General features: G+C 41.5%; 4 protein-coding genes and 1 long non-coding RNA gene across 6 annotated transcripts; 3 read left to right on the top strand and 2 right to left on the bottom strand.

Annotated features, from left to right (window-relative positions):
- Positions 1–440: 440 nt before the first annotated feature.
- On the top strand, positions 441–11,676 carry LOC135625088 (AMSH-like ubiquitin thioesterase 1). Its single transcript, XM_065129408.1, has 15 exons — positions 441–568; positions 633–760; positions 3,096–3,160; positions 6,405–6,480; positions 6,741–6,929; positions 7,068–7,165; positions 8,054–8,150; positions 8,226–8,272; positions 8,749–9,067; positions 9,236–9,325; positions 9,406–9,468; positions 9,551–9,625; positions 10,409–10,471; positions 10,549–10,601; positions 11,249–11,676. Exons 2-15 carry the CDS (start codon positions 647–649, stop codon positions 11,421–11,423), a joined length of 1,524 nt encoding a protein of 507 aa, XP_064985480.1. The 5' UTR covers positions 441–568; positions 633–646; the 3' UTR covers positions 11,424–11,676.
- Positions 11,677–11,747: 71 nt separating this feature from the next.
- Positions 11,748–13,672, top strand: LOC135625089 (uncharacterized). The gene is made up of 3 exons (XM_065129409.1): positions 11,748–11,888; positions 11,963–12,090; positions 12,431–13,672. Exon 3 carries the CDS (start codon positions 12,578–12,580, stop codon positions 13,373–13,375), a length of 798 nt encoding a protein of 265 aa, XP_064985481.1. The 5' UTR covers positions 11,748–11,888; positions 11,963–12,090; positions 12,431–12,577; the 3' UTR covers positions 13,376–13,672.
- An 857-nt stretch (positions 13,673–14,529) lies between these two features.
- On the bottom strand, positions 14,530–17,470 carry LOC135625087 (uncharacterized). Of its 2 annotated transcripts, none has more exons than XR_010491893.1 (3): positions 16,639–17,470; positions 14,851–15,018; positions 14,530–14,768 (listed from the first exon to the last, which is right to left on the bottom strand). It is a non-coding gene; the product is annotated as an uncharacterized LOC135625087 (long non-coding RNA). The 2 variants fall into 2 exon arrangements; XR_010491894.1 differs by having other exon boundaries at positions 14,530–14,745.
- A 336-nt stretch (positions 17,471–17,806) lies between these two features.
- LOC135626012 (uncharacterized) lies at positions 17,807–19,241 on the top strand. The gene is made up of 2 exons (XM_065131202.1): positions 17,807–18,690; positions 18,882–19,241. Exons 1-2 carry the CDS (start codon positions 17,968–17,970, stop codon positions 18,948–18,950), a joined length of 792 nt encoding a protein of 263 aa, XP_064987274.1. The 5' UTR covers positions 17,807–17,967; the 3' UTR covers positions 18,951–19,241.
- An 839-nt stretch (positions 19,242–20,080) lies between these two features.
- LOC103968711 (uncharacterized) lies at positions 20,081–26,286 on the bottom strand. Its single transcript, XM_009382014.3, has 6 exons — positions 25,643–26,286; positions 25,501–25,571; positions 23,708–25,408; positions 22,498–22,627; positions 20,351–21,308; positions 20,081–20,212 (listed from the first exon to the last, which is right to left on the bottom strand). Exons 1-5 carry the CDS (start codon positions 25,779–25,781, stop codon positions 20,605–20,607), a joined length of 2,745 nt encoding a protein of 914 aa, XP_009380289.2. The 5' UTR covers positions 25,782–26,286; the 3' UTR covers positions 20,081–20,212; positions 20,351–20,604.
- Positions 26,287–27,414: the final 1,128 nt, after the last annotated feature.

Below are 27,414 nucleotides of genomic sequence, written 5' to 3'. Positions count from 1 at the left end.
ATGGGGCACATAACGCCAGTTCGACTTGGGTCGGACCTGGGTTCACCTACTCCTCCTTTCCCTTCACAGGCTGGCCCAAATCGAGCTCTCGGATTAAGCCCATTTACCGAACCGAGAAATCCTTCACGGAGCTTTAATTGGACCCAAATAATTAAGCGTCCAGGAACCACTTTGTGATAGATTAAGATGTCTCTTGCACCGGTCGATTTGAACCGAGTCAGATCAAAACCAAATCGAATGGACCAAATTAGAATCGAACTTCGAACGAGTTGACTCTTCACCGGGTGAGTGTTTGTGTTCATCATGAGGTCACCGTTAAGCTTCGACCGTAGGATTTGACCGACAGAGAGGGTAAAATCGTAAATATGAGTTTTCCGGTTTTTGCCACCGAAGTCTTCCATCTTCATTAAACGATGCCAACCAAAATGATCCGTATTCCGGTTTTGCCCCTCTTTACGAGCGAGTTGGGTTGCCCTCCTGTCTCCCCCCTCGCGTCGCAGGATCGCCATCGAAGAAGGCCCTCGGAGGACGACCGCGATCTCTTTCACGGATAGGTTTTCTGCCATCGGTGAGAATCCCTTACGATTCGTCTCGATTTGGATGCGAATTTGAAGAGCCGGTGACGGGAGCAGGAGTAAACCCTAAGATGAAGCCTTGTTCGGGCGAGATCAATATCTCGGAGAGCGCCAAGAGGCTCGATGTCGACAATCGGATCTCTCTCCGTTATTACTACCGGATCGCCCATAATCTTCTCAGACAGGTTTCGATCCTTCTTTGGATGTTTTCACTATATGAACCTTGAAAAGGATAAAATGTTTCTTGCGTTCAGCCAGCACTGTCGTTTTATTCGTCAGGGCGCTACTTCTAGTGGTTTAGATGTAGGCAATTCATGTGTTGTTTGATCGATTACTCGTGATTAGGCAAATCTGGGCAGTTAATTTTAGCGAATTGTTCATGGTTGGAAGAGAAGTTGGATTCTTTTATTATATTATTAAGGCTTTTATCTTTCCCTCAGTAGATGTGATCTAACATCAGAAATCGATGGACTACTGATTTCGTTGGAAGCATCAGAAATTCTTCATATGCCATAACGACTTTTATTTGGCGAAAAATATACAACACCACTCAGTTGATCTGAAATACTTTTGTCATCAAACTAGATTATTCTTTCAGGGCTAACAAGACTCTCTTTTTGTTGTTTGCTCTGGGATCCCATGTAACCAGCACATATGTTTAACATGGTCTTAATACCTTTTCTAATATATGTGAAAAAATCTTCTTTTCCTCTCTTGTTTGTGGATCTTGAATATATACAAGTACTTAGATTAAAAACTTGGCATGGTAAATGATACATGTGGTTTCGGAAGAATGGTACTTTTAGCAACAGCATCTTCACACGTGGCAATATTGTTCATAATGTGTGCTAGGTTAGTAGTTTTTGGTAATGTTCTTCATAGGGCTTGAAAAACAGGAGAGTCAGGTCTTAGGGTTCACTTGGTAACATCGGTGGCAACCTGCAAAATAATAGAGTAGCACATTCTGTTAGACGATGGAGTAGCTTGGTTCTTATGTTTGTTAACCAATATTATAAGCAGAAGTATGTTCATACAGTTTTGTCTTTTGCTTGGTGAATATTGGAAATATTCATGGCAATAGAACATTATTCATCTTTTTCCTTAATTTACTTTTACTGTATAGATCCTCTATGTTCTAGTTTATGGGCATGCAATTCTGGGTTTCTGAACAAGGACATTCTTGTTTGAGAAATGTTATGGAATTGACCACCAAAAATTTTAAAACAGTGTCTATTTGAAAGACGAATCACTTAAACAAGATATGTTTTAGTTTCGTTGCAACTAAATTAGTTTGTCTGTTCACAACAAATATTGTTGTCATCACTACCAGAGCTGTGATTTTGTGGACCATGGGGGACAAAAAAAAACCAATGTCAGTTATACTATGTACTAAATTCAGAATCAATATGTCACAAAGAAGTAGGTGACTAGAGTTTACACATAAAAGCAAACCACTATCTTGGTTGATGTCAATTCGTTTGTTGCATCTCTGGAATCTGACACTCTTTTTCTTGTGTTGTAACCATTGTGTTGCTGAGCATGTTATCTGCCACTTTTTCCTTTTGTACTTTATGATTAGCAGTTTTTTTCCAGACCATGATGACATGCGACACCTCTCTCTTGTTATGAGGTAGAGACTGCATGGTTGACTGTTCTTTTGAGTTTGGATGAACACTTATTGGTCATCCTATGATGTTTTGCTCTCATTGATGGTTGATGCATTTTTTTCGCATCTTAGAATGTATTTTCTTAACTCAGATGTCAAAGAACTGGCATGGGAAAAAATAATTCCTTCACTTTCCTATTATTTGCATGGGAAAGAAGTTTTACTTTTGTTTTTGTACATTATCCCAATCCATTCACCGATAGGCTTGTCATTTTAACTTTTGTAAATAGGCCATTTATTTTATGACTCTAGAATTTTTTTTATGATCTTTTCATTGAAATTTAGAGCTTAAATGCACAATAAGCTCATTCTCAATCCGAATCAGTTTGCACATTGGAAGTTAGGTGGTCAATTATGGTAGATGTCCTAGACATTTTATTGATGTGGGCCTTTTAACTTTGGGCATTGCTTTGATTCTATTATGTTGCTGTATCTTTTTAATCACATGGTGATTTTCCTCCCTCGTATTCTTTTGGTTGGTAATCTTCAAGAAGTTGTTCATTATAGTAAAAGATTCTCCACATGTTGTCCGTACTAATATGGAAAATATAACTGTAACTTATTTTGCTTCAGTGATTGAAACATGTTTTTTTTTTAATTGAAACATGCTAGTTGTTACACTACTGCATTTTACAATTAAGAGGGATTTGAAGGAACTTTTTAGTAGTTGGTGCTCTCTTTTGCCTTTGGTTAATATTGCCAAGAGATCTTAGACTTAGTTCTGCTGAGTTCACAGTTAATCGCTGATCTTACGAGTGTACTTTGTCCAATTTGATTTATTATGTTGTTGAGAGGTCTAGTTATTCTTCTCTCATCTTTTTAATCTCGATCTCCTAATTATTGGATTAGTGCAGGCGGAAATTTATCGGAGCGAGAAGAATATTATCGATCTTTTTGTTATGCTTATGAGATTTTCTAGGTGAGGAAATTGCTCGGTAATATCTTAATTCATGCATTTTAAATGTAAATTACCAGCTCATAACTAGAATTTGGTTCTTTAAGGCACCTATGAGATCATATTTGAGCATACACATCTGCATCACATATTTTTCTCAAGTTCTAATTCCTTTCTTTAGATTTATTAATGAGTGCATGTTATTTGTAAATGCATTGAGCCTTTTTATCTTAGCCTTTGATGTAACTTGGTTGATCTGGAGCATACACCAAATAAAACCCATTCTGCTTTAAGGTTAGATCTCATAGTTATGATGAGGCATCATCTGGAGTCATTTTGCTTCATCACCTCCACTTATCCTCCTAACACCAATCTGTTAAGTCAGATTTTTGGTTGTCCAAGATGGAGGCTAATTCGGATCTAACCTAGTCCTTTCCGTTAGCCAGTCTTAAGCCAAACTTCTCTTAATCCTATCTGAACCCTATAAAAACTGTGTTGGGGCACTCTCGACAATGCCCCTCTGATGCTTCAATTATTAAACTGGTTGGACGATTTTTGAGTTCAATGTTGTGTTCTACGTATTTGTTGCTCCCCCTTTTCCAGTGGGTTCCGGAAGCCATTTTCTTTGGATGAGGCACCATGCGTGGGAACGTGGTGTGCCAGTCTCGGGCATAATTGTCACCACTTCTCGCCAAGTCCGGGATGGCATAATGCTCTGACATGTGGTGCTGATCGGATGGTGGGGGTGATTGGTTGGCGGGATGAGACGGAGCCACTTGACATCAATGTGCCTGCCATGTGGCTTTGAGGTGTCGGGCATGTGATGCCGAGGTGTCAAATTTTGGTTCTATGTTTGATGGTTCATTGCTTTACGGTGATATTTACTTGTACAAACAGTAAGAGAGAAAACAACAAGCAATATAGTAATGAAATTAGAGGCAAGGATTTAAGTTCCAGTAGCATGATGACACTAACTGGTTGTTGTTATTTTATTTACCATGTTGTGTCAGCTGGCACCTCATGGTAAATAAAATAGCTATGAGATCATGAAAAAAGGGAAAATGAGTTTATGGTGTGTCATCACCTTCCCACAGGCCAGTCTTTTCTTGCCCTTAACCTCTTTTCCTTTCCGCTGGCATGTTAATACTTCCCATATATGTCTCAATTGATGTCTCAAGAATCTGTTCCAAAAAGGTTCTGCATTTTTAGGCTTCTTATGTTCAAGGCAAAAGCATGTAACAACTTACAAAGATATAGGGTAAAGTATGGAGTACTAGTAAAGTACGCAACCTTCATATGCCCATTGATGAAGATGATATTGAGGATCTCCAATGAGGTAAATAATTTTTGAAGATTGGTGCTGAACCCCCATCTTGAAATAATTTTCTTACTCTCTAGCTGCCCTTTTGAGAAGCCCTAAAACAGAATAAATTTTTATGATGCGAAAAGTTTGTGAACATCAAGTGAGTAAACATGAATAAGTTTCAAAGATAACCTGAGAGGATTCAATTTTAGAACTTTGGTAAATGAGTTGAATGCTGCAAATGAATGAAAGACAACATATTGCAAAAAAAAAAAAAAAAAAAAAAAAAAACAATGTTAAGATATGCAATGCCAACCGGCCTATGACAATTCCTTTTTCTTTAATGAGTTTGTCATGTCCTATTTGTTTCCATACCCTTCTTTTAATAGTACTTGAACAGTCATGTTTTTCTAAAACTTCGTAGGACATAAAACAAAACTACTCAGCTTACTGTCCCCTTCCTGTAAATTGACCAATATATTATCCCATCATGAGACTTTGAAGGTTTCTAAAAACAGAAAAAGGAAAAAAAACTGATTTATAAACACTTACACTATTCCCTAAAACTAATCATCTGGCACTTTTTTCTGTTCTCTTAACTGTTAATTGTCTAATTGAACAATGCTAATACCAAGCCCTCAAAGTATTCAGTCGACTTCGGCTAAGCCCTAAGTCCCACACCTAAATCTAACTGCTATCTCTTTTGTTTCGAGAAGACTTATTGTTTGAATTTCACAAAACTAATTTTTGAACTTTGAATTGACACAATGAACTTAAATAAAATTTGACTATTGACTCACGACTAACTGTAGACTTATAAATTCAAATTAAAGCTATTTATTCTGGAACATATTCGCATGACTTTGTTTCCTCTGTAAATAATCATATTCCTGTGATGAATTGTCATCAGAGCTCCTTTAATGCTTTTTTGTCTTGATCTTTTAATATTGGTGAACTACAATTCCTTAAGCTTATTAATGTGGTTCTTTAGCACTATTTTTTTTCATAAATATGAAAGCTTCTTTTTTTTTTTTTTTTTTTCAGTTTTTGGGACATGGAGATTTTGTGGTCCAAGTAAAAGATACTGTCAATGAATAATTAGGCAGAAGGAAGATGAAATATATACAAGAATAAGAATGCAATTCTAAATGGGAAAAATGGATTAAATAATAATATTCCCTTTTCATAGTCTACTTTTTTACCAATTGATAGTGCTTGGATCCTCATGGTAGCTCAATAAAGAAGCAGTTTCTGATTCTTAAGTTATAATTTTGCATGTAGGAAAATATAAAAGAACAATTGGTTTAATAAACATTTGAAGTAGGTATTATGGAAGAGAAATATGATCTGGAAGAAAAATGAGGGTGGAAACTAATTCAGTTTTGGATTTTTGTTGTTAGTTGATCAAAGCTATATAGGATTGGTTAGTAATGGATTTGTTGAAACTAATCAAGAGGCCACATTTACATTGTCCTAATAGATCAAAAAGAAAGAATCTAGATAATTTGGATCCACTTGAGCCATTTATTGATTTGGTCCTGCCTGTTATGATATTTTCTATTAGCTATTTTCTCACGAATTGACAGGTAATAGGAGACTTCTAAATCATTTAATTTATATTTTCTGATGTCTATGCATATTTATGTTGAAATGAATGTGACAATCAATGATCTTAGTTATCGATGTTCCATCTTCTATAATTTTTTTTGGTTAAATTCCATTATCTGGGGCTGTTTTTGTTAGAATTGTATATTCAACCTTTCAAGTAGTATTATAGCTTTTCATCTTTTTTTCATGTACCTCAACCTTACCCTGTGTATTATGTGTTTGGAAGACTATCTGAGCATATATAAGAAAACAAGCATATGAACCTTTCAATTATTGTTCATTTTCCTTTAGCTTTAGATGTATGTTTCTTCATATGTAAACTAACTTACATAAGGAACGTATTTCTTTCTAATGCAGTTTGATCACTGAGACCATACCATTCCACAAAGACTATCAGGTTGTGTTACAAAATGAAAAACTGTATTTCAGAAAGGTAACTCGCTTTTTGTTTATTTGTGTTGCTAATACAGTTGATATTTGTGTTAGCTGAACTTTTTTCCCTTTCATATTTGGATAATTGAGAGTTGATTGTTGGTCTCTGTGGGGATCCGTACTGTAGTGAAGTCTTCATGGTGCTTGTGCTGATCTGTTTCAGTTAGCGCAGATCCTGTTGCACATCATGGGCTTTGTCCATGCTAAGAAAATAAAACCTTGGAGAAAGTTTTTATTTGACTTTTATTACTGTTTACACAGAGATTATTGAATGCCTTGAATGAGTTAGAAGCATTGAAGCCAGATGTACAACGTCGACTTGAAGAATTAAATAGGAAGAACAGAAGCCAAGTGAATATATGGGGACAAGCTTTAGAAGATGGTTCTCTTGATGATTCATTTGTGTGGCCGCCGGTGAAAAAGAAGATAGAAAATAACAGAACCAGTCAGGTATTGTGGCCTCTCACTATGACACGAAAGGTGGCTTTTCTACAAACTGATAAAGATGACTGTTATAAGTAGGCTGTTTGTGTATCTCTGATACATATTTCATATCTTTATTTGTGTGCGTCTATTCTTATGTTGCAGGCTTATAGAGCAGTTGTGAGAGATGGATTCTATAGGAGTCCTATTGTTCAGAGAAATAGTTTTTCAACCAACAGCAGAGAAGATCAATTTCGTAAATTGTAAGGCTCTAAATATAAGCTCTGGAAGTTTCTCAATTTGTGTCGGATGGAATATCCTAAGTCCTAACTTTCTTCAGTTTGCAGTATCACTATTATAATCATGCATTTTAGTGGGAAGCTACATTGATCACATAATTGTTGATAAAAAGTAGAAAAAAACATTCTAATTTTCCGGGTTCAAATTGGTTTCAGATATAGTATAGAAGTGTAGAAGAAAAGCATCATGTTCTAGGATAAATACATAGAGGCAGATTATGAAATTTTAATTAATATCCTTTTTAAAATCTATAGTCAAAATAGAGAGAATAACTTATTCAAAAGAAGCAATTCATAATTATTACTAGTTCAATGCTCACATACAGAAGAAAAAAAGAAATTGTAACTATGGTACAAGTCACCCATGGAAAAATAATCTGAATTATGGGTTGCCTTTACCTTAGTGGCTAAGCGGAGCCTTGACACAAAGATTGGTACAAAACACATGATGGTTATGTTTGCAACACCACCTGTTTACCTACTTTTGATTCCATGCCTATTGTTGATATCATGCTTCCTGTGAACTCTTGAACTTTGAACTTGTATCGATTGAACTCTGTTATCTGATAGTGATGTTAATTAGATGATAAATATTTGATGTTGGGATTGTGTTTGCATTCTTGACCTGCACTGGTTCACATAGTACAGGTCAATTTTTATCAGGAAGTAACAGCAAGTGCATGTAGTCGTAGCTTCTAATCATAACTGGATAAAATTTGACAGCATATTTTGCTGAATTTAGCAACAAAAAGCTGCATATTCACTATCCAATTGTTTTTCTCTTGTGCTGATTGGCTCATCATTTAACAATTTTCTGATATTTTTTCTTTGCGCTCTCTGTTATCCTCTTAGTTTCCTGCCCCCCAAGGAGGAAACACTATCAAGACACTCAATCTTGGGTCCAAATGGTCTTCATGGGCATTGGAAGCCACCTGTTGCTGATCGAAGGGTATATTTACTGTCCACTAAATACTTGTTTCATATTATTCTAATGATAATCACACCCCTTTTTTTGTTACTGTAGATCCAATACCCAAGCAATTTGGACCTGACTCCAATTGAGTTCCCAAGGTTAAACTCTTTGATCTCTTTGTTCCACTTGGTTTTCTGTCATCTCAATGCGGTCATTGTTCTTTTTTGATGTGTCATCCCCTTTGTTTATTTTTTCCTTTTTTTTTATAATGTGGAAGTCGAGGACGATTATTGTAATTTTGCTATGGTCGATGAGTAAATAAGTGATCCAAGCTACAAATATTATCAGTATTTGACATATCCTGAAGCCACATATAGAATAATATAAACTCATTAAGACATGCAATATGTTATCATAAAGAAGTGTCAACGGTACAGGCCTACAGGGGCTCTAATATGTTCTGAAGAATCCTATGTGTTGGGAGTGAGAGGAGGGACAAAGACAGGAAAAGAAAAAATGAAGAGAGAACATAGGAGAGGGATTTCAAACCTGTTTATCCCACCTTTCTTTTGAAACATGTCAGTGCATTAATACTTAAACAAGGTTGTTCTTTCTCTTTTCCTTAATGCAACAGCCTGCTTCAACCAACAGAGGATAAACCTGGGGCCGCGAAGGAAAATGGCACTTCGGAAATTGAAAAATCTATGCTGGAAGTTCTTTCGTTGCAAGATGATTCCACTCAACCACAGGAAGAACCACATCCAATGGTTAGCTTGGATGTTTCAGATGTGAATCCTAAGATGGATATCGTCAAAGAACTCTGTCCTCCACCAGTCCTTGCAGAAGTACAGGATGTTCATGTTACAGCACAAGATTCTTGTTCCTTAACTTCACAAACAGTTTCTTTGCAGGATGAGCTAATTCATGCAGAATCTCCTCAGGAAGTTCACATAGTGGGTCCTCCAGACTAATGAACAATAGTCCACTCTTTTTCTGTTTTGAATTTTTTTTTTTTTTTTGGCAGAGGCTTTGAGAATCATCCGTGTTTTATTTATAGGGTTTTCCTTCTTTGTTTTCTTTCCATGTTTTCTTTTAATTACTGGTTTGTTTTTTGCTTGCAGTCAACATCTCTGATGGATAGTTTTATGAGGCTTGCAAAATCAAATACTGTCAGAAATTTAGAAACATGTGGTGTCCTTGCCGGTTCACTTGTAAGAAACCATCTGTATTCAATATAGAGCACCATAAGCTCGGGTGATATGTTCACAAAAAATATCTTTTGCTTTTACAGAAAAACAGAAAGTTCTATGTGACAGCTCTCATCATCCCTAAGCAGGAGTCGACATCTGATTCAGTAAGATAGTGGTATCTCATTTTGCATTATTTTTCATTCTATGAAATTATGGTCTACTGTGATTGATTATGATATGATTCAGTGTCAGACAACAAATGAAGAAGAAATATTTGACTATCAGGATAAACAGTCACTGTTTCCCCTGGGATGGATTCATGTGAGTATATACATATTCCTGCATGCTTCTTATCAAGAGAATTTCTTTGACTGCATCCGTAATTTAGCGATAACTAATTTTATATGAGTACTACTTGAAAAAATAAATGATGTTATCCTTCATAAGAAAAACTTATTTTCCATGTAATGATTGAAAATTTCAGCATTTTTAATTTACTACTTAGGACTGGAAATGAGTCTCGTAATTATTTATGTTAGATGAACCTGCTATATTAGTACATTATGTCTTGGACTCACTTATATAGCATACAAGTTAGATCTTTCTTCAAAGGAAATGATGGTTAAATTTATCATTTTTTTGGAGGTTCCTGTAACCCAAGAAAACAGATGCTTTTCAACTATTTTAAAATGTTTAATTACTCTCCAGTGTATTTATAGTTAGATCAGTATGTGCAAAATTTTCATGGCCTACTTTGGCAGGCCTGTGCTATCTCCTGGAACTTCTTTTATCCTATCCATTCACCATATCTCTGATGTTGTCACATCCTTATTTAGAAAGCATGTTGCAGGAAAACTGAACTTCAATTATGAAGCTTGACTTTGTGCATTTGTCGATCTATCCGCCATTCTTTGAAAAGTCAGAGCTCTTAAACATAGTGTTTTTACAGAATTGGATTTTATTTTGTTGATAATGTATATCATTTACTTCTGGGAAGAGTCAAGTGCTGGCACGTTTTTGGTTGAGTTGATGCAAATGCACAGGCATATGTTTGCTGTGAACCAATGAGGTTGCCTAACCAAGTATCTTCTGTTAAATTTGCAGACTCATCCTACTCAGTCATGTTTCATGTCCTCAATTGATGTACACACACACTATTCGTATCAGGTAGATTATATACACTATTCTAGTTTTCCTGGTTTCTTGTCAAAGTCAAGTTTTTAATGAAGCTGAAATTTGACTAGATTATGTTGCCTGAGTCTATTGCAATTGTCATGGCACCAAGAGATGGTTCGAGGTATGAATTTTATTTCTTACATACATTTGTTACAGTCTTGCCATGCTAATAGCTTGTTTCAGTTGTGCCCTTGAGGTTATTGGTTTTTGAATCTTTTTTGTTATATAACTAGCTGATTTGGGTTGTCAATGGGCTGTCATGTTTTCAGCTTGAACCCAGCTTGGGGATGTGATTTTTATGCAGTTGCCTTGCCCGGTCAGGAATTGTCTTTTTGCATTAGTTTCATTTTTTTAATTTGACCAGGCTTGCTAGGATAAGCTCATAGTCAATCTTGGTATAGAGGCATTATTGGCTATCAACTAAAACTCATGAACGAGACTTTTTAGCCGATATTGCTGGTCCTAAATTGCGGAAGAGCCTTGTCACCATAGTGAAGTTGCTCTTTCATGATTTGAGTTTTTGCGGTTTTAAGAAGAGACCGTTTGCATATGAGGTTAAGATGCTGACATCTTTGAACTCTCAAATCCCACATTGATGGGAGTCCATGTATTTCAAAGAGCCAGTTATTATTTCTCTACTCTTCATTTAGTTGTTGGGGCCTAAAAATTTGTTAAACATTTTATCAGTCAGGCACTAGCAATGCATTACATTACATTTGTTGGCATTTATGCATCATGAAGCAGAGTTAAACTTGTTTATACATGCAGAACCCACGGGATATTTCGGCTGACCACACCAGGAGGCATGTCTGTCATAAGGCAGTGCCAACAGCGTGGCTTCCATCCTCACCAACAGCCATCAGATGGTGGGCCTATCTATGACCACTGCTCCGATGTCTACATGAACCCTGACCTGAAGTTCGACGTGGTAGACCTCCGGTAGCCACCCATATCTCCCTAATCGTTTAATCTGAATTGCTTCCGAACTCGTGCCCAGTATGCAATCAATTCTTTGTACCTATTATTATCCTCCTCCTCGACGACGACGACGTTGCCATAACAATTGTGAGAAAGATGGATATCTAGCACCTTCCTGTACATAAAAGCTGGCAAAGTTGTTCTGAGAACAGGTCCGAAACCTCCCTGCCAATGTGATGAACCAAGACACCTTTCATCAAATTGTATTATTTTTTGCACCGACTCTTCTTTATGTTGACCTTTTAAATTTAGCATATGAGATCCTCCTCGTGTGATGCTCCAGCCATAGGCTTACGATGCCGAATCAATTCATTTTGTCGTGGATGCTGCTCAACGCTGCTGGGATAAAGATTGATGCTCGTAATGCCTACTGGTAGGCATTACGAGACTGGAAATATAGCAAGCTGCTGCCAGTGTGCTGAGTGGTTAGGTGAGCAGCTGAGTCATCCGTCGTGATGGTTCTTCTGCTTTCTCTGGTTGCTAACTTCTCACTGCCCATTTCAGCGGAAGGGTAAGCAGCGCATTCAAGTTAATGCATCCGTGTCAGATTCTTCCGCTGGCAAATTGGATTAAGCAAAAGACTGTGTGTCTTGGATGGAATGCTTCTTCATATGGCGGTAGCTGTCCATGAGGTACGCACCAATAACTTTTAACACCTGCTTTTATTCTCGTAATCAACTTGGAAGAAATCCCTTGCAAGCTCACTTCTTTTATCCCCATTGCATTAGGATATGCAAATAAGCTACCGATTTGGCTTTTATATACTTACTTATAGGCACACATAAGCATTCATAATTCTCAACGCCGAGACAATAAGACGTGTACGCATCGACCTTCTTTTCCATGCACGCACCCCACCCGATGCACATCACCGTCGGTAGTTGGTGACGGACGTCTGCTCCCTCATTTAATCCCCGAGTAAAGCATCATCACCCTCTGTAGTTGGTGACGGGGCTTATTTAATTCACGCAGCACCCCACCGCAGCGCGCACGCACGGAGCCAGACGTCACCATATGTAGTTGGTGACCGGCGTCTACCTTCCCCTGCTTATCTAATCCCCCTCTATCTGCTGCTGCTGCTGCTCCCCCTCCTCTATCGGAGCGGAGTGGAGCAGGGTAATGGAGGTTCGATTGGAGAGCTTGAGATGGACGGGGGCGAGCCCAAGAATCTCATTCTCCCACGACGTCGACCTCCCGCAGACCGACGCCTCCGAGTCCACCGACGCCAATCGCCGCCTCGACGTCTCCCTTCCTCTGGAGGTTTCCGCACCCTCCGACTTCGACTTCAGCCTCGCCATCGACGCCCTCTCCCATGACCATTCCCTCGCCGACGATCTTTTCTCCGACGGCAAACTCCTCCCCCTACCCATCAAGAATCCTCCCTCCTCGTCGCGGCCGTCGGCGCCAGTAGCAGCCCCTCCTGCAACAGCCACATGCCGGAGGAGCCGCGACAGCCTCCGGGAGATGATGACCGGTCCCGAAGCGAACGGCATCGGAAGAGCTTCTCCGCCGACGCCCTTTTGGCGGTTCCGCAGGAGCAGCAGCGTCGGCTACGGAAGCAGCAGGAGCAGTCTTTGCCCCTTCCCCTTGCTGCGGAGCAAGTCCTCGGGTTCGTCGTCCACGCAAAGGCCAAACGCTAAGCCGGCCATCACCGACAACAGCTACTCATCCGCCGGTATAGGCAAAGGCAGCAGCCGCCCATTCAGCGAGCTGTTCAGGAAAGGCGCAAACGAACCCAAGACAAAAGTCTACTACTACTCGGGGAATTCGCGGCGATCATACGGTAGCAATGCAGTGAGAATTAGTCCGATTCTGAACGTGCCGACGCCGGGCAGCGGCAGCATATTCGACTATCTTCTCTGCAAACGAGGGGACAAGAGCATGAGCAAGAGCTCAGCTGTGACTAGTTATCCATAGTTGTTTGTTTGTAATGATGGGAGCCTTACTTTGCTATCACGGGCCGCCTCCTCTCACTTCTTTTTCTCCTTTGGCCTTCGTCTACTCCACCATGCGGAGTGCCAGGAATCGTGGGCTGGGAATCATCAAGGATGCTGCGGGAATGGGGGACAGCAAGAACAGGTCCATGTTTGCATGCTTGTTAGGTTCCTTGGCGTGTTTGTGCATTTAATCTTTCACTTTGTTACCGCTTCTTTTCTCTTCTCCCTTTCTCTACAGTTATTTGATTCTTTTGGTGGATTGGCTTTCTTTTACGTACGGCATCCTTCTTTGTCTTGTAATTGCAGCATGAAGAATATTCGATTTGTGTGTGTGTATATATATATATAGAGAGAGAGAGAGAGAAAGAAAGAGAGAGAGAGAGAGAGAGAGGGGGGTAAGTGTTTAAACATATTCCAACCTGACAAGGACACCTCAGCAGGCCTTCGCAGGGTATCCTAGTAAAAAGGAAGCAATAGACAGAGGCCCCACAAGTGAGCCTTGTGCCAGCTCTATGTTTGGTCTTACATCAATCTCACGTGCTGTCATCTTCACCTATTCTATTTATTTATCAAGGAAACAGAGGCAAAATAATAATAATAATAATAATAATAATAATAATAATCCGTATCAATTGTACTAGTCTCACTTATCAAAGCTCTCTTTTTCTCTCTCTAACTTATCCATTAAAAAAATAGTGAATAAATCCGATATATAAAGCTAACTCGAGTCTGCCATCTAAACCTATCGCTACCCTTAGTGTCGAGGTTGAAATAATTGTGATGTTTATATCAATAAATAAGTTTTAAGATTCAAAAAATAATAATAATAAAAACATATTATGTGTTAAAACAGATTTGCTCACTCGAAAATCCCATTCACAAGTATGTGTGCCTCCTCATTACCACCACTTGTGATAACGAGGCAAGGACGACGAGTTCGTCCGATCTGCCGAGTTAACTCGGTATTCGTGGTGATGATGCTAACGAAGACATGATGCTCGATCGATGTGTCACGTCGACGAAGTATCCGATGTAGACGTAATGAAGGGTAACTCATCATCCACGTGTCAAACATAACCTTTTATATAGATAAAACTAGTGGTGTTAGTGCACCTTATCACCATCCACGTAGACAAAAAAAAAAGAGTGCTCAAAAGTACTTGTTTATTGGTAAATAGTGAACACATACGTCATAATAAACCTTAGCCCACAAAGATTAGCTAACTCTATCATTCAGAAGAATGCTTACACTTTCTTCGTCATTTGAAATAACATGTCCATCATAAAAATGTATGGGAGCAGAATTCATGGTTCCAGGAGTAGAATTCCCGGGCCGGCATTGCCTGAAACCTGCACAAAATTCCATACTTTCACTGCATGCAGAATACAAAAAGTTCCAACTCAGAATCAACTCCAAGAAAATGAGAACACAGGCTCAAGACAACAGAAGTTGACCTTGATGGAGCTTCACTAAGAATGGTCTTACGAGTTGGCAGGCTCGCTGAATAGTTGAGTTGATGCAGGCAAACCATCTGATAGATTAACCTCGCAGAGGATTTTCTCTTCTGAGCAAGCTCGACTTATCGCCGAGAAAACAAATAGGAACATCAAACCAAGTTGCATCTGTCGACATCAAGTTTAAATTGTAAACATCATATGTAATCTCTCTCTTCTCAAATTTCACTTATCTTACACAAATGACGGATTTTTCAATCTACAAAGAATAATCTTATAATTCATAGTGCAACAAGCAAGAAAAGTTTCAGTTTACAGTAGCATATAACAACCACCAGTAGAAACTGGGTCAGTTGCCCACAGGAATAAGAAAGCAACACTATTCACCAAGGGGAAACTTAAACCTAATAATATCAAGGTTGCAAGTTATACCAGTGATATCTGTAATTTATCTATAGCATACAAAAACAATTACACGAAACCGAAAAAATCAGTTGAAAGCTGCAGTCTAGCTCATATCGCTCCCACTTCTAGACCATGAAATTTGAGCAGCACCGAGACAACAAAGAAAAGAACACACAAATACACTGCTGAACCCGACTAACCCCCCATAAATCCATTCCTTTGGGTTTTTCATGTTAGACCGATCAAAGCATGGAAAAAAAAAATTCTTTGCACAAAACTTGTGATCAAAATCAAATTGTCCGGATTTAAAATGATGTCATAATCAGCATAGATGCAGATAATATCAGCTTACTTGAATCCACATTAAAAGAAAAAACTGGTTCCTATAGTTGGACTCATAAAAGCTTTCTCTGAACTAATAAAAACTGAATCATAGATTAGTGCAGTGTGACTCTTGCTTGGGTCATAAAAATTAGCTCTACCAGATGAGCATGTCTATAACGGTACTCGGGGCCATCCAAGATCAAGAGAACAAGCGATATGTTAGATAAATGTCTACCCTATTTTGTACTTGTTCCTTATGTTGACAAGAGGTGCGGTGTGTTTCAACTTTGGTTTTGTTTTTTTAGTGTGGCACTTGTGCAACCACAATCCCTTTTCTGCATTAAACTCAAACCTTTCTTTTCTGAGCCTTCATCTAAAGACAAGAAACAATATCAAATTTGCTGAGGTTTCACAAGAGCTTGCTTTTCTTCAGTCTTCATTTACAGTCAGAAAGCTCTCTCTCAAGCTTGGTAGGATAGAGAAGATTGCACCAACATAGCATGATATCATCCTAACAACTATATAGTACATTTACTCACCATCATCCTTCCACCAAGTCTCTTTCTTTACCGACATGAATCAACTCAGAAAGACTTGAGCAAGATCCCCGAGGAGATCAATCAAAAGTATACAAATATCTTATTTTACTTGGGTCCACAAGAAAATTTCAAGCAAATGGGGTGAAGATTGGCACTAAAATCTACAGAAAGGGAATGATAAAATCAAGAAAAAGAAGACAATGGAAAACCATACTATTGCCTAGCAACAGAGGAACCGTAACACTTTCGAGGACCAAGCTACCTTAGTCACGGATCAATAGGATAATCTAGGAAATCGAACCGTCCATGTTGCAAGTAAACACAGAAACTATAAGCATTCGAAACCGTAAATACTTCTCCACCAAACATAACCCTTTGTCATCACGCTCTCTAACTTCTGCAGCCACAACGACGACAACAACAACAGCAAAGGAAACAATTTGTTCGGTTCATTTTTGAGAAAGCGATTCAAGAAAAGGTATATAGCAACGCTTTGGACAAACGCAACAAATAGTACTACCTAATCCATCGATTTTGAAGCGTATATATCTCCCGAGTTCCTTCCAATAAGCATAATCCAGGAGAAAGCGACTGCAGAAAGAGTTAGCCGAAGAAAGAGCGTAGCGAAAGCGTAAACTATTGAAGAGGTAGAAAAGGGCTCAATCACTAGCCAATGGCAGGAAATTAAACCAAAATTACAAAAGATATCTGTTTTGGTGCGTAAAATACCTTACATCGAGCTGTCGCTGGAGGAGTCTAGGCCCCTTCTTTGGCCTCCAAAGGGGCTTCGTCCCCTTGATCGCCAGAAAGTCCTGTACGATCTCCTCACACGACAGTCAGATCCGGAACATGTAACGCTTTCTCTTCTCGGATCCGTCCGATCTCCCCCTCACCATCTCCGGCCGGGCTGTGTTTTGATCAGCCGCGGGAACCATCGTTCCAACGGCGTCGAGATCGCGGAACAAGGGGACTTTGGAGCAGCGAATGGTGCGATGAGCGCCCCAGCTGCGAGCAGGGAAGGTGGAATTGTGCAGCCAGCTTCAACCGGCGTCGAGATCGCCTGCCGTCGCTCCCACGAGGCCGTTCTCGTCTTCCCCAGCGGCGATTACCATCGATCTTGCAGTCGTTGCGGGCTTTCTTTCCGCTACACGACTCTCGTGGGCTTCGCACTGGAGACGGAAGGGATTGAATCGGTGCTTTGAAAGCGTGTGGGGGAGACGATGGTTTCAGCTATCTTACTCGATCGCGTCCACAAGATCGGTGGGCCCATTGTGGGAGTATACATCCGACGGCGAATGCGTGACGTTACAGCGCATCGCGCAAAGACTCTACCGGTGAACGAACCAAATTAAGTTTGAACTTGGCTTAAGACGAGCTTAACGCAGCATATAAAGCCATACATGGCGGAGGCAACGGCTTCGCACGTGCTTGGCGCATGTGCAAGACTCCGACGTCGGTCCCGTGCCGCTCACCGCACCATTCTCTTGCGATACTCACTCTTGGAAACCCGATTCGATACCCAGTCGCCAAATCTCGTGTTCCGCGGACCCCACACCAAAAGAAGCCTTCGTGTGGTGGGCCTGTCGGTCGCGCGGATAAGAAAGTAATAAAAAAAGCATTTTCTTAAATTAATTTATATTATTTTATTGATGCCTTCCCCTCCGCCTTAAGAGGAGCTGTGTCTCTCTCGCACCCCCGTCTCCCCCTCTCATGCCATCACGCCAACCCCCAACTCAACAACGTTAGACGACCGTCCCCTTCCCCTTACCCTCACCACCGGTTTTGGTATCCGCGGCTACCGCTTCCTCTTGGCGCCGGCCCCCACCAGTGTTGGGTAGGGCTCGGCCCCATGGTCATCTCGGCGGAAACGCCAACCCGGCCGGCGGATCCCGCTGCAGAGTCGACGGCGGTGGCGGCGGCCGGTGCTACGGCTCCTCGTGGGGAGGCGAAGGGGTCCCTCCTCCATAACTTCTCCTTCCCGATCTTGAAGACGTGGGGGAGCCACCGGGTGCTGCGCTGCATGAGCGTGAACGGGAAGCGGGAGGTCGTCGCTGGCGGTGGACGAAGGTCGGCCGTCCCCCCGGAGCCTGCTGGGCCGCGGATCCATGAGGAGGTGGAGAGTGAGGACGGCGACGATCCCGGGATCGAGGAGGTCAGGGAGAAGCTGCTGGTTCACCTCCGGGAGGCGGCGGACCGGATGAAACTGGTCGTACCGTCGCCGCCCAAGGATGCGGGCCGCAAGGCGCAGCCGGCACCGGCGCAGGAGGAGAGGCTGGATCCGGAGGTGGGTATATCGGCTGCGCCTCCGGCGCGGCCGTGGAACCTTAGGACGAGGCGCGGGGCAGCGCGGGCTTCGACGGGGGTCGAGCGGCACCTGAGCGGGTCGCCGCCGGGTCAGGTGGTTAAGAGGACGGTGCGGCGGAGGTCGGAGGACCCCTGGTGGAGGGAGCGGCCCAAGTTCTCGATCTCGCTCACGAGAGAGGAGATCGAGGAGGACATCTACGCCGTGACGGGCCGCAGGGCTCGTCAACGGCCGAGAAAGCGGGCGAGGGTTGTCCAAAAGCAGCTCGACGTGAGTTTCTTCCGCCGACACTTACCTTCCTCTCTTCTTTGCGCGTCAGTTTCTGATGATTTTGGGTGACCTTCTGATCCAAAAACCCATTTTTTGCGTCAATTTCCCCGGTTTTTGGGTTCCTTTCTCGTTGCAAACTCGATCCTTTGGAAGAATATTGAATCTCTATGTTGGTTATCCTCTTGTCTCAGGCGTTGCTCCCCGGTTCGTGGCTCACGGAGATCACTGCCGACACGTACAGGGTTCCGGATTCGAGGTAAGCGTACCGCGGGTGACATGATACACTTTCTTTTTCGTCCACCAAACCTCTCCGGTTCTGTATTGCTCCTCAACTCAAAGCTTCCGATTCGATCATGACAACAGAGTCTTAGCTCTACGAGTAGATTGGTATTTTCTTGCGTCATAGTGTATCTCATTCTGCGAGATTGCTTGCTGTGCGATTGGTCTGTTTAAAGATTTATAGTGGGTGATGCTCTGTTTCTGATCTCATGTTACCGGTCAAGAAAACTGTAGGAATGCTTTCGTCATGAACAGTTGTTGCGTTCGACTTACTTCTCTTTTCGAAACGAGCTATGTTTTGTGTAATCATCTTCCTTAGTGGAAGATGGACGCATTCGTAGGCGGCAGCAGCAAGGTGTGATGCGGGGTCAACCATGGCCGTCGGATCTGGGGCCGCGGTGGCGTTGAGCCGATGACACGGACGCGGTAGGTGGGCGGAGGGAGGGTTGTCGTCAGCGAGTCTCCTCGCTCGAACCGCGGCTCACCCTTTTACCGGGTGTGGTCGCCGTCGTGCCCATGATCTCTAGCTCGTCCCAGCATCAGGATGTTGAGATGCACAGTGCGTGAAGGGGCACAAACACCATCACAGATGCCGAACGATTGGACTCGATCGAAGTCTCTTCATCCTCTTCCAACGAGCGAGCCATCACGGCGTTGCGTTACCGACCTCCAGTCGCATCCAAATGGGCGCAAAGCAAGTCAAAAGTACAGAAACCTTTTCTTACATTACGTGACTCCGTTCTTCGCCTACTGGTGGAGTACCGGTGGCGCATTGGGTTCGTTTCTTTGATGGGACCTCACACGATTGTGGGCAGGCATTCAACACTTGATTAGCCATCTGGCGCCACTATTTGGATACGGATCCAATCATTTGAATCCGGACAAGTCGAGCCGCAGACCAACTTTTCGTCATCTAGCTTTATATATATATATATATATATATATATTGGTTGGACTGGAAACGAATGGTCCGTCGATCAAATTAGATTCGTGCACCGTCCCGACCGTTGGTCCTACTACAAGTACAGGCATCTCAGTGGCCATGTGTTGTTCTCTCTCTCTCTCATACAACACAAGTCAGAGAGTGTCTGCACTCTGAGATACCAAATTCGCCCTGTTGTATAAACACATGAGAAACCGAAGATCTCCATCTCTAACCGGAAAAGAACACATGCCACAAAAGCCTCGCTTGTTCATCTTCTCCCAGATTTCAGCCCTTTGTTCTTTGTCCTAACAAAGACAACTGAAAGAACAAAAAAAATAGAGAATTTGTAAGACCAGAAAAGAAGAGGAACTTAGGGAAGGAGCAGAGAAAAAGCATGCTGAGTAAACAATTTGACCTCGACTCTCATTCTCTTCTCAGGATGGAGTGTTACTCTACCTGTGAACACTAATACTTCTCAGGGTCTGAACACTCGAGACTCCCTCGGACGCAAAACAAACAGCTGCAGCAAACAAGCCTCCCACAAATCTTCATTTTTTGCAATTAGTACAAAATATCACTTGCTTCTTAGCGTCATAATTACAGAGAAAAATAAAAAGAAAGACAATATATGCACTCTAGTAAAATCAATCAACTAATCAAACTTCGTTTTCTTTTCATTAAACACCCATTAGTTTGTCACCATTTCGGCATCAGCAGAAATCTATCACAGTTTCGTCAACCAAAGTCTGAAGTATGTTGCTCTCTATCTCCATGCCTGCCTCGAATGCTTCCATCATACAATCCGCCCACTTTCCAGCTGAGGTTTTCATTTCATTCTTGACCATATCATCCAAAAATTTCCCTGCCAAATCCATCCACCCTCTTATATCCTGGTGAACTTCTCTCATCAACTTCTCTCGGGTTAAAAGGAAAGTTAGTTTAGTATATGTCATGTAACCAGATTTGCACAAACAGCTATAATTGGAATCAAGGCACTCAATCATGCAATCAAATAGTAGCTCTCTGAGCTGATCTGTTTCATTAATCCTTGTGTAACCGGGATCACTTTTCGGGCCCATACGAAGAGCATTGACAATTGCTTGCAGCATGTCTAAAAGAAATGATTCTAGAGACATGTCTACAGAACCATCCGACCTGTCCAAGGTGAAAGTTTCAAACAACAATACTGCACTCGAAATGGCATGCCTCACTTCACAAAGTTTGGTTTTTGAGAGCCCAACTCCGTCGCTACGAACAGCAAAGTCGTTTAAACTCATGTAAGTCAAACGCCTGATCTTAGCTATAATAGACCTCCTGATGTCAACTGAAGAAGCTGAATCTAAAAGATCAGTGTCCAGATCGGATGATCGCGTTGTGTTGCAACTTTCTGTCAACCCAAATTGTAATTTGCTACCTGAAATCAAGTATTACCACCAAAATATGTTCTTAATCCACAATCTCAGAAGTCTATAAGCAATGGTTCATGCTTCTATGTAAAGCACTTCAGCATCAGTATTTCTGGTAGCAAAGTTGATAATGTAATTCCATGGACAGTGTGCATGTAATTCATTATACGAATCTTATCAGGATTCTCGGTTATAACTTCTTACAGAAGCCAATGGCCATTCATCATAGTATCTCTATATTTTAGATAAAAAATTAGAAAATAATGATTATGTCAAGTAACCAAAGAAAATAAAACAATTTAGTTCTGTAACTTGAAATCATTTGGTGACTAAATATTGGAAACCTTGTACGTCCCATTCACCAATCATGCCATTAATAGAAAGCAATAATGCAGAACTCTCTTGTATGTGCAGGAGACTTGCAGTGAGTGTCAGATGCCAGATAAGTGTGAGATGTAAGATGTGCGTTTGATGCTATAAGATGTGAGGGTAAGGGTCAGTACATATAGATTGGTATACTGTGTGGTGTGGTTTGTGAGAGGCAGAGAGAGTACGACAAAGAGTTGTAACTTTGCATGATGTACCAAATAATGAATAGTGTATTAGGATATTGTTTATTAGAGAATATATTAAGTTTCTTGATAAGTGTTATAATATGTTTGAGAATGCCCTTTGTTTATTTAACAGCTACGGGGACCAGCTGCAATAGCTTGTCTTGTATTTAAATACTCTTAATTTAACTAAGGATATGACATTCTATATAGCTCTATGATGACAAAGATACATGTAGTTGATCCCCAATAATTGAAACATTATGACTTTGTTATTGTTGTTTGCAATGATACATGTCCATTCTGTCGATTTTGTATTATCTGCACAATTTGGTGATTGTTATTGGTTATCATAAACAAAAAGGCAAAAATAAAATAATATTATTTGCATAATTTGGATATTGTTATTTGTTAGCATAAACAAAAAAGGTGTGATCTTATATATGGTCCTTGACCAATAATAAGAAATTAAAATCAGGACAAGCTAGCCCTTGCTAATTGAAACCAAGTATATATTTAGCTAAAGACAGCACAGAAATGATGATGTCAGTTCTAAAAGCTTATGGAAAAGTAAAAAATGATCATAAAAATAAACACAAAAAAGTTAGAAGAAATATGGTGTTGCAAAGATGAACATTTGTCATACCTGAGTTGCCATTGAGACTTACGAAAGAGCAACTCTCATTTGAAAATGAAGCCTCAAGAATAGATATTGGACTAAGTTGATTATTGTCGACGGCCATAACTGCAGCAACACGGCCAAATTTTCTGTCCTCCTAAAGGAAAAGCAATCAAGCATATGTCAGAATAATCCATTTCACCAATCTTCTTACTTCATACAAGATCTATCAATATTTTCATGCTATCTAAGGTCCTAGTTAGCTCATATTGGTATTCAAAGTAATATCAGAAGAGGAAAATAAAAGTCTAGAAGGTTGACATATAAAGCAAGATGTAAATTTAATTTTCTAAAATCAATATTAAAAAAAAAGTATTTTTTTCCATTTTTTTCCAATACTGTTATTATATTTTGTGTCAGTCTGTCCTTGATAAACTGTGATCTCTTGCTTAATTTAATTATTAGAGTGAGAAAACATCCAAAAGAAATATGTAGATGATTATGACAAAGTCTCTAGAAAAAGTATTAATCCTGTTACAGGTCATGAGTGCTATCGCCAACCATAAGCAGTAGTTTCGTGTGCATTTGGTCAAGACGATATATTTCCTTAGAGAAATTATGAACAAAGAACCTAGTTAGCTGATATTATGTCTGCGAGCATTAATAGAAAAACTAAGATATATATTCTCATGCCAAACTGATATGGATAATTCAGATTAGTGATAACAGATGAAGCTCATAACCCATGCTTGACAATAAACTCAAAAAATGACAACAGCAAGAATAATTTTTGTATTAGTATGACAAAATTTACAGATAGAGTTTCTCATAACAGCTCTGTGTGAGAAGAAACCAACCAAGAACAATCTCTCTTATCATAAGCATATACAAAATTTATAAACTCAGAGAACTCCTAACCCATCCATAATGACTAAATAAACAAATCACAGACTTGGCAATACTCACAAAAGCAAGTTATTAAAATCCAGAGGACTTTCACAACCTATGAGATGATCCTACAAGTGATGTTAGTCCCTCCCAACTGAAGAAAACCCTATGTATCCACAATGACAGCTAATCATTTTTCCTCTGGATTTACAAAAATTCATGAAGTCCAAGGAAGCAAAAGCAATTAAATCTTATTAGAAGCACTCTTAGATGACTGTAGGAAATGACATACCACCAGTATCTTTTTATGTTCCAGATACGAGAGATGAAAAACGTTATATTAGCGCACCTTTGACTGTGGGATAGAAAAATCAGACAAGTCTATGCCTTTCTTCGAAGATGCACCAGCATGATCATGATCGTTTTGCTCAGGTGTACAGGCAGCTCCCAGCTCTTCGAGAATGTAAGAAGCAGACCATGCATCCCTAGCTACTAATTCACTTCGATCCACGGAAGTCAGTTCCCTGATTTTTTCTTCAAGCAGGTTGCTTAATTCATTCCCGCTTAAAGTAGTACTTCTATCATATGTCAACTTTTTACTATGTGCATCCAAGGCTATGATATCATTCCAACCACCGTTACTAATGTGTTCGTTTTTGGTGTTGTTCTCGTGCATTTTTACATGTGTGGATGACCTAGATACATGCTTCATTGGTGAATTGAATGTGAAAGAAACAATGTCATTGGCCCTGAAACCAAAATCATCACCATTATAATTCTTTGACTCACTTTTGATAAGTTTCTTGTCCAGAGGTGTGTTACTGGTACGTCTTATCCCCTTTTGGTTACTCAAACGACTACCAACATTTAGCTTAGCACAGACTGAATGGAACACATCAACATTCTCGACATTGAAATTATTGATTGTTCGTTTGCGTGACATGTTGTTCTCCATGGTATTATCACACAATGCCCTTCTTCGACCTTCTTTTTCATACCCTGATTTCACACAGCTATAGCTGCCCATATTGTTGTCCGCAAAGACAGACCCTTTCATGCCATGTGACACATTGCCATCTCTTCTCCCTTGCTTCCTAGAACTAACCTTGGAACCAAAAGGTACTTTGTCTCTTGTCATAGCTGACTGATTCTGCCTAAATTGATTCCGTCGAAATATAGTTGCTGATCCATCTGGCTTAATCTTGTTTGTACCTCGGTTGCGCATCTCTGCTAAGTCCTTCGTGTTACTTTGCATAGATGTCTTTCTGTTCCTGTTCTGTTCACCTTGCATGTCAAGTGATGTTGAACTACTTTCCACAAGAACAGTACGAGAGCAAGAAGCACGGCTCATTCCAAATGCAGATGAAACGATCTTTTGTCTCAGAGGTTCTTCCTCACGTTGTTTTGATCTCAATGTCCCACCACCTAAATTGCCATAACTCGTGCCAGACACAGGATCCCGGAATGGTTCATTAGAGTTCTTCAAGGTGGTATCAACGCCAGTACCTTCTGCATCAACCGGCGAAGAATCCTTGTAAGATATAGCAGGCTTGGCCCTATTTTTGGACTGCAATCCAGGCTCAAGAATCTTGGTGGCAGCCTTGATCAACCGAGAACGATGATGACCCCCTGATGGTAATCTTGGGCTCTTCACAGGTGAAGCCAGCTTGTGAAACTTATTCTTCGAGGGGGCCGAAAGCACCTTCTTGCCCAACACACCTGGCTTTGCTCGGGCACCATCAAGCGGCTGTCTTTCCAAGAACCCTCCAATCTTTTGTAGTTTCTGCGGCCTAATCTCCAACTTCGCACTCCCACCATCTTCCAGGCACAAATCTTGATCGACCCGGTGTGGCACCTGACCACTACCAGACTCGCTGTTAAGGCAGCAGGAATCTGTAGCCTTTCTCGGCCTTTCTTGCGCGACGACAGGCATGGACTCGAGACCCATCAGCCTGGCCACCAGCCCAGGAGTTCGCATCAATTTTCCAAGCTCGACCTCGGTTTCAGGATTCTTGTTGCTCGGAAAACATCCCCCGTTATCGTCATCCACCTAACAACGTTTTGACCCAAATGATCAAGATTTTAACGAGGGTTAGCAAGATCAAGATGACAAAGAGTGAGAAGCCAAACTCATCACATTACCAAAAGCAACTTCGCCAATGGCATCTTGTCATCGGCGCCGAACCTTTTCGCAGACCCTTTCGCGGCTCGAACTGAGACGTACCAGAACGAATCAATGATCCAACGAACCATACACTCAACATAGCAGAAGCTGATGATATACCTGGAGGGAGTGGTTTCCTGGAGGAGAGATTCTTCTTGGCGAGCCGGCGGTTCCAGTTCAGGAGCCGGAAGAAGATGGCGACGAACCCACCAGGCCGCCTGTGCTGCTGCGGCTTCTTATCCACGACGGCCAAACTCATGCCTGGTGTCCACCTAAACCTCAGGAGGCTCCCCGGAGAGAAGGGAAGGTAGCTGGGTTTTGCGACTCAACAGTCAAGAGAGAGGAGAGAGAAGCCAACGAGACCTTTTTCTCTCACCGTCTTTTTGGCAGTGTAGCTGTCAAGCACCATCTGATTCGTGTAAACATCGGCACGCATAACAAGGTGAACAATGGAACGGAAATGGGGCGATGCGATGATGAGTAAACAAATGGCATTCATAGAATGCAGAGAGCGGTGTCGGAGGGGCTTCTCTCTCGCTTTCGACGAAAGAAAGCGATGCCCCTCTCCGTCGGGCTCTTGCTATCCTTGTTCTCTCTTCGAATATTTCCTTTTGTTGTGCGTGCAAAGAGGGAGGGAAGGAAGAAAGGCAGAGACAGCGGCAGCGGCAGCGGGTGGCGGGGGCAGCAGGTCTGATGGTGTTTGGTGCCTTCTTCTCGGGTTGAAGAAGGGAGCAGAATATATTAGAAGCAGTGGGCGCCGAGGCCCACCGAGTGCTCGACGTAAGTCCCTGTGGCAGTAGGTATTGCTGCAGGACTCGCTTTTTTGCGGACCCCTTTCTCCTCTTTTTGTCATCTTAGGAGCAGCCACGCGTTTTGGGTCGCGCATAACAATTATGGTGGGTGTATATAGAAAAATGGTGGGGTATGATTACGTACACGTTTTTTAAAGTATATTAATGATCCAGATCAGATCCAGATGTGGTTTTGCGTCTGACTTGAGCTCAATCAATCGACATGATGAACCCTTCTTAAAACCCGGCCCACCGACTGGGGTGACGACTGCTCTATGAGGAAAGGGTGCATCGCGCATCTGCATGCGTGCGTCACGTGACCACGAATGCTGCGAGGCACGAAGTCCTGCACCCACAGCGCGCCAAGCGTGCACATCTGACAGAGTCGCGAATCGTGATGGGCGTTGGAGGGATTAGAGTCACGACACCGAGGCCATCCGGCTTTGTCGCTCTCGTGTCCGTGTCGCGCGTGTCACGAGATGGATCACCGGACGTGGTGGGGCCCACGATGGAGGGCCCCGAAGCGTGGCTTGCGTCTGCACGTGATGCCAGATAAGACAACCGAGGTGGCCATCGCCCTTTCTTGGGGTCCGCCGCGGCAGTACCATATCAGGTAAATGTAGATTGCCCCCTGTGCGTCCAATGAGATGATTAATTCGTGGGAAGAAGACTCCATGGAGGGTGTTTGAATGCGGCCACGGGATGGTTCTTTGGGGACGAAGACTTGTTTATGAATTGCACTTTTCGAGGACCCTTGGACTGTTATGGTCCCTATAACATGAAGATAGTTGAACCATCTATTTCTCATTGAAGGGCCACTCCATTGTCGTAGGGATTCATCCCTTACTCATTCAAGTCCTTTCTAACTTTGCACGATTTATCTCCGCAGTGTATGTCACAGACGTCTCTGTCTGTGTATACAGCTCACCAACACTTACCCTCGTTCAAAACTAGAAGGGTGTAAGCTCCTCCTCCCAACGAGGAACCTCGTCCACGGGAAGGGAACGACTCTGAGAATGAATGAATAAATAGAGATAAACTTATGGATATTTAAGTTAGTCTTGGAGAGTTGATATGTTATGTTGGCAAAGCGCCGAGAAC

Source organism: Musa acuminata, chromosome BXJ2-10 (genome assembly GCF_036884655.1).
Source record: "Musa acuminata AAA Group cultivar baxijiao chromosome BXJ2-10, Cavendish_Baxijiao_AAA, whole genome shotgun sequence".
In the NCBI taxonomy this organism is placed as follows: Eukaryota; Viridiplantae; Streptophyta; class Magnoliopsida; order Zingiberales; family Musaceae; genus Musa; species Musa acuminata.
The sequence above is the reverse complement of the archived record's forward strand: the minus strand, read 5'-3'. Positions and strand labels throughout refer to the sequence as shown.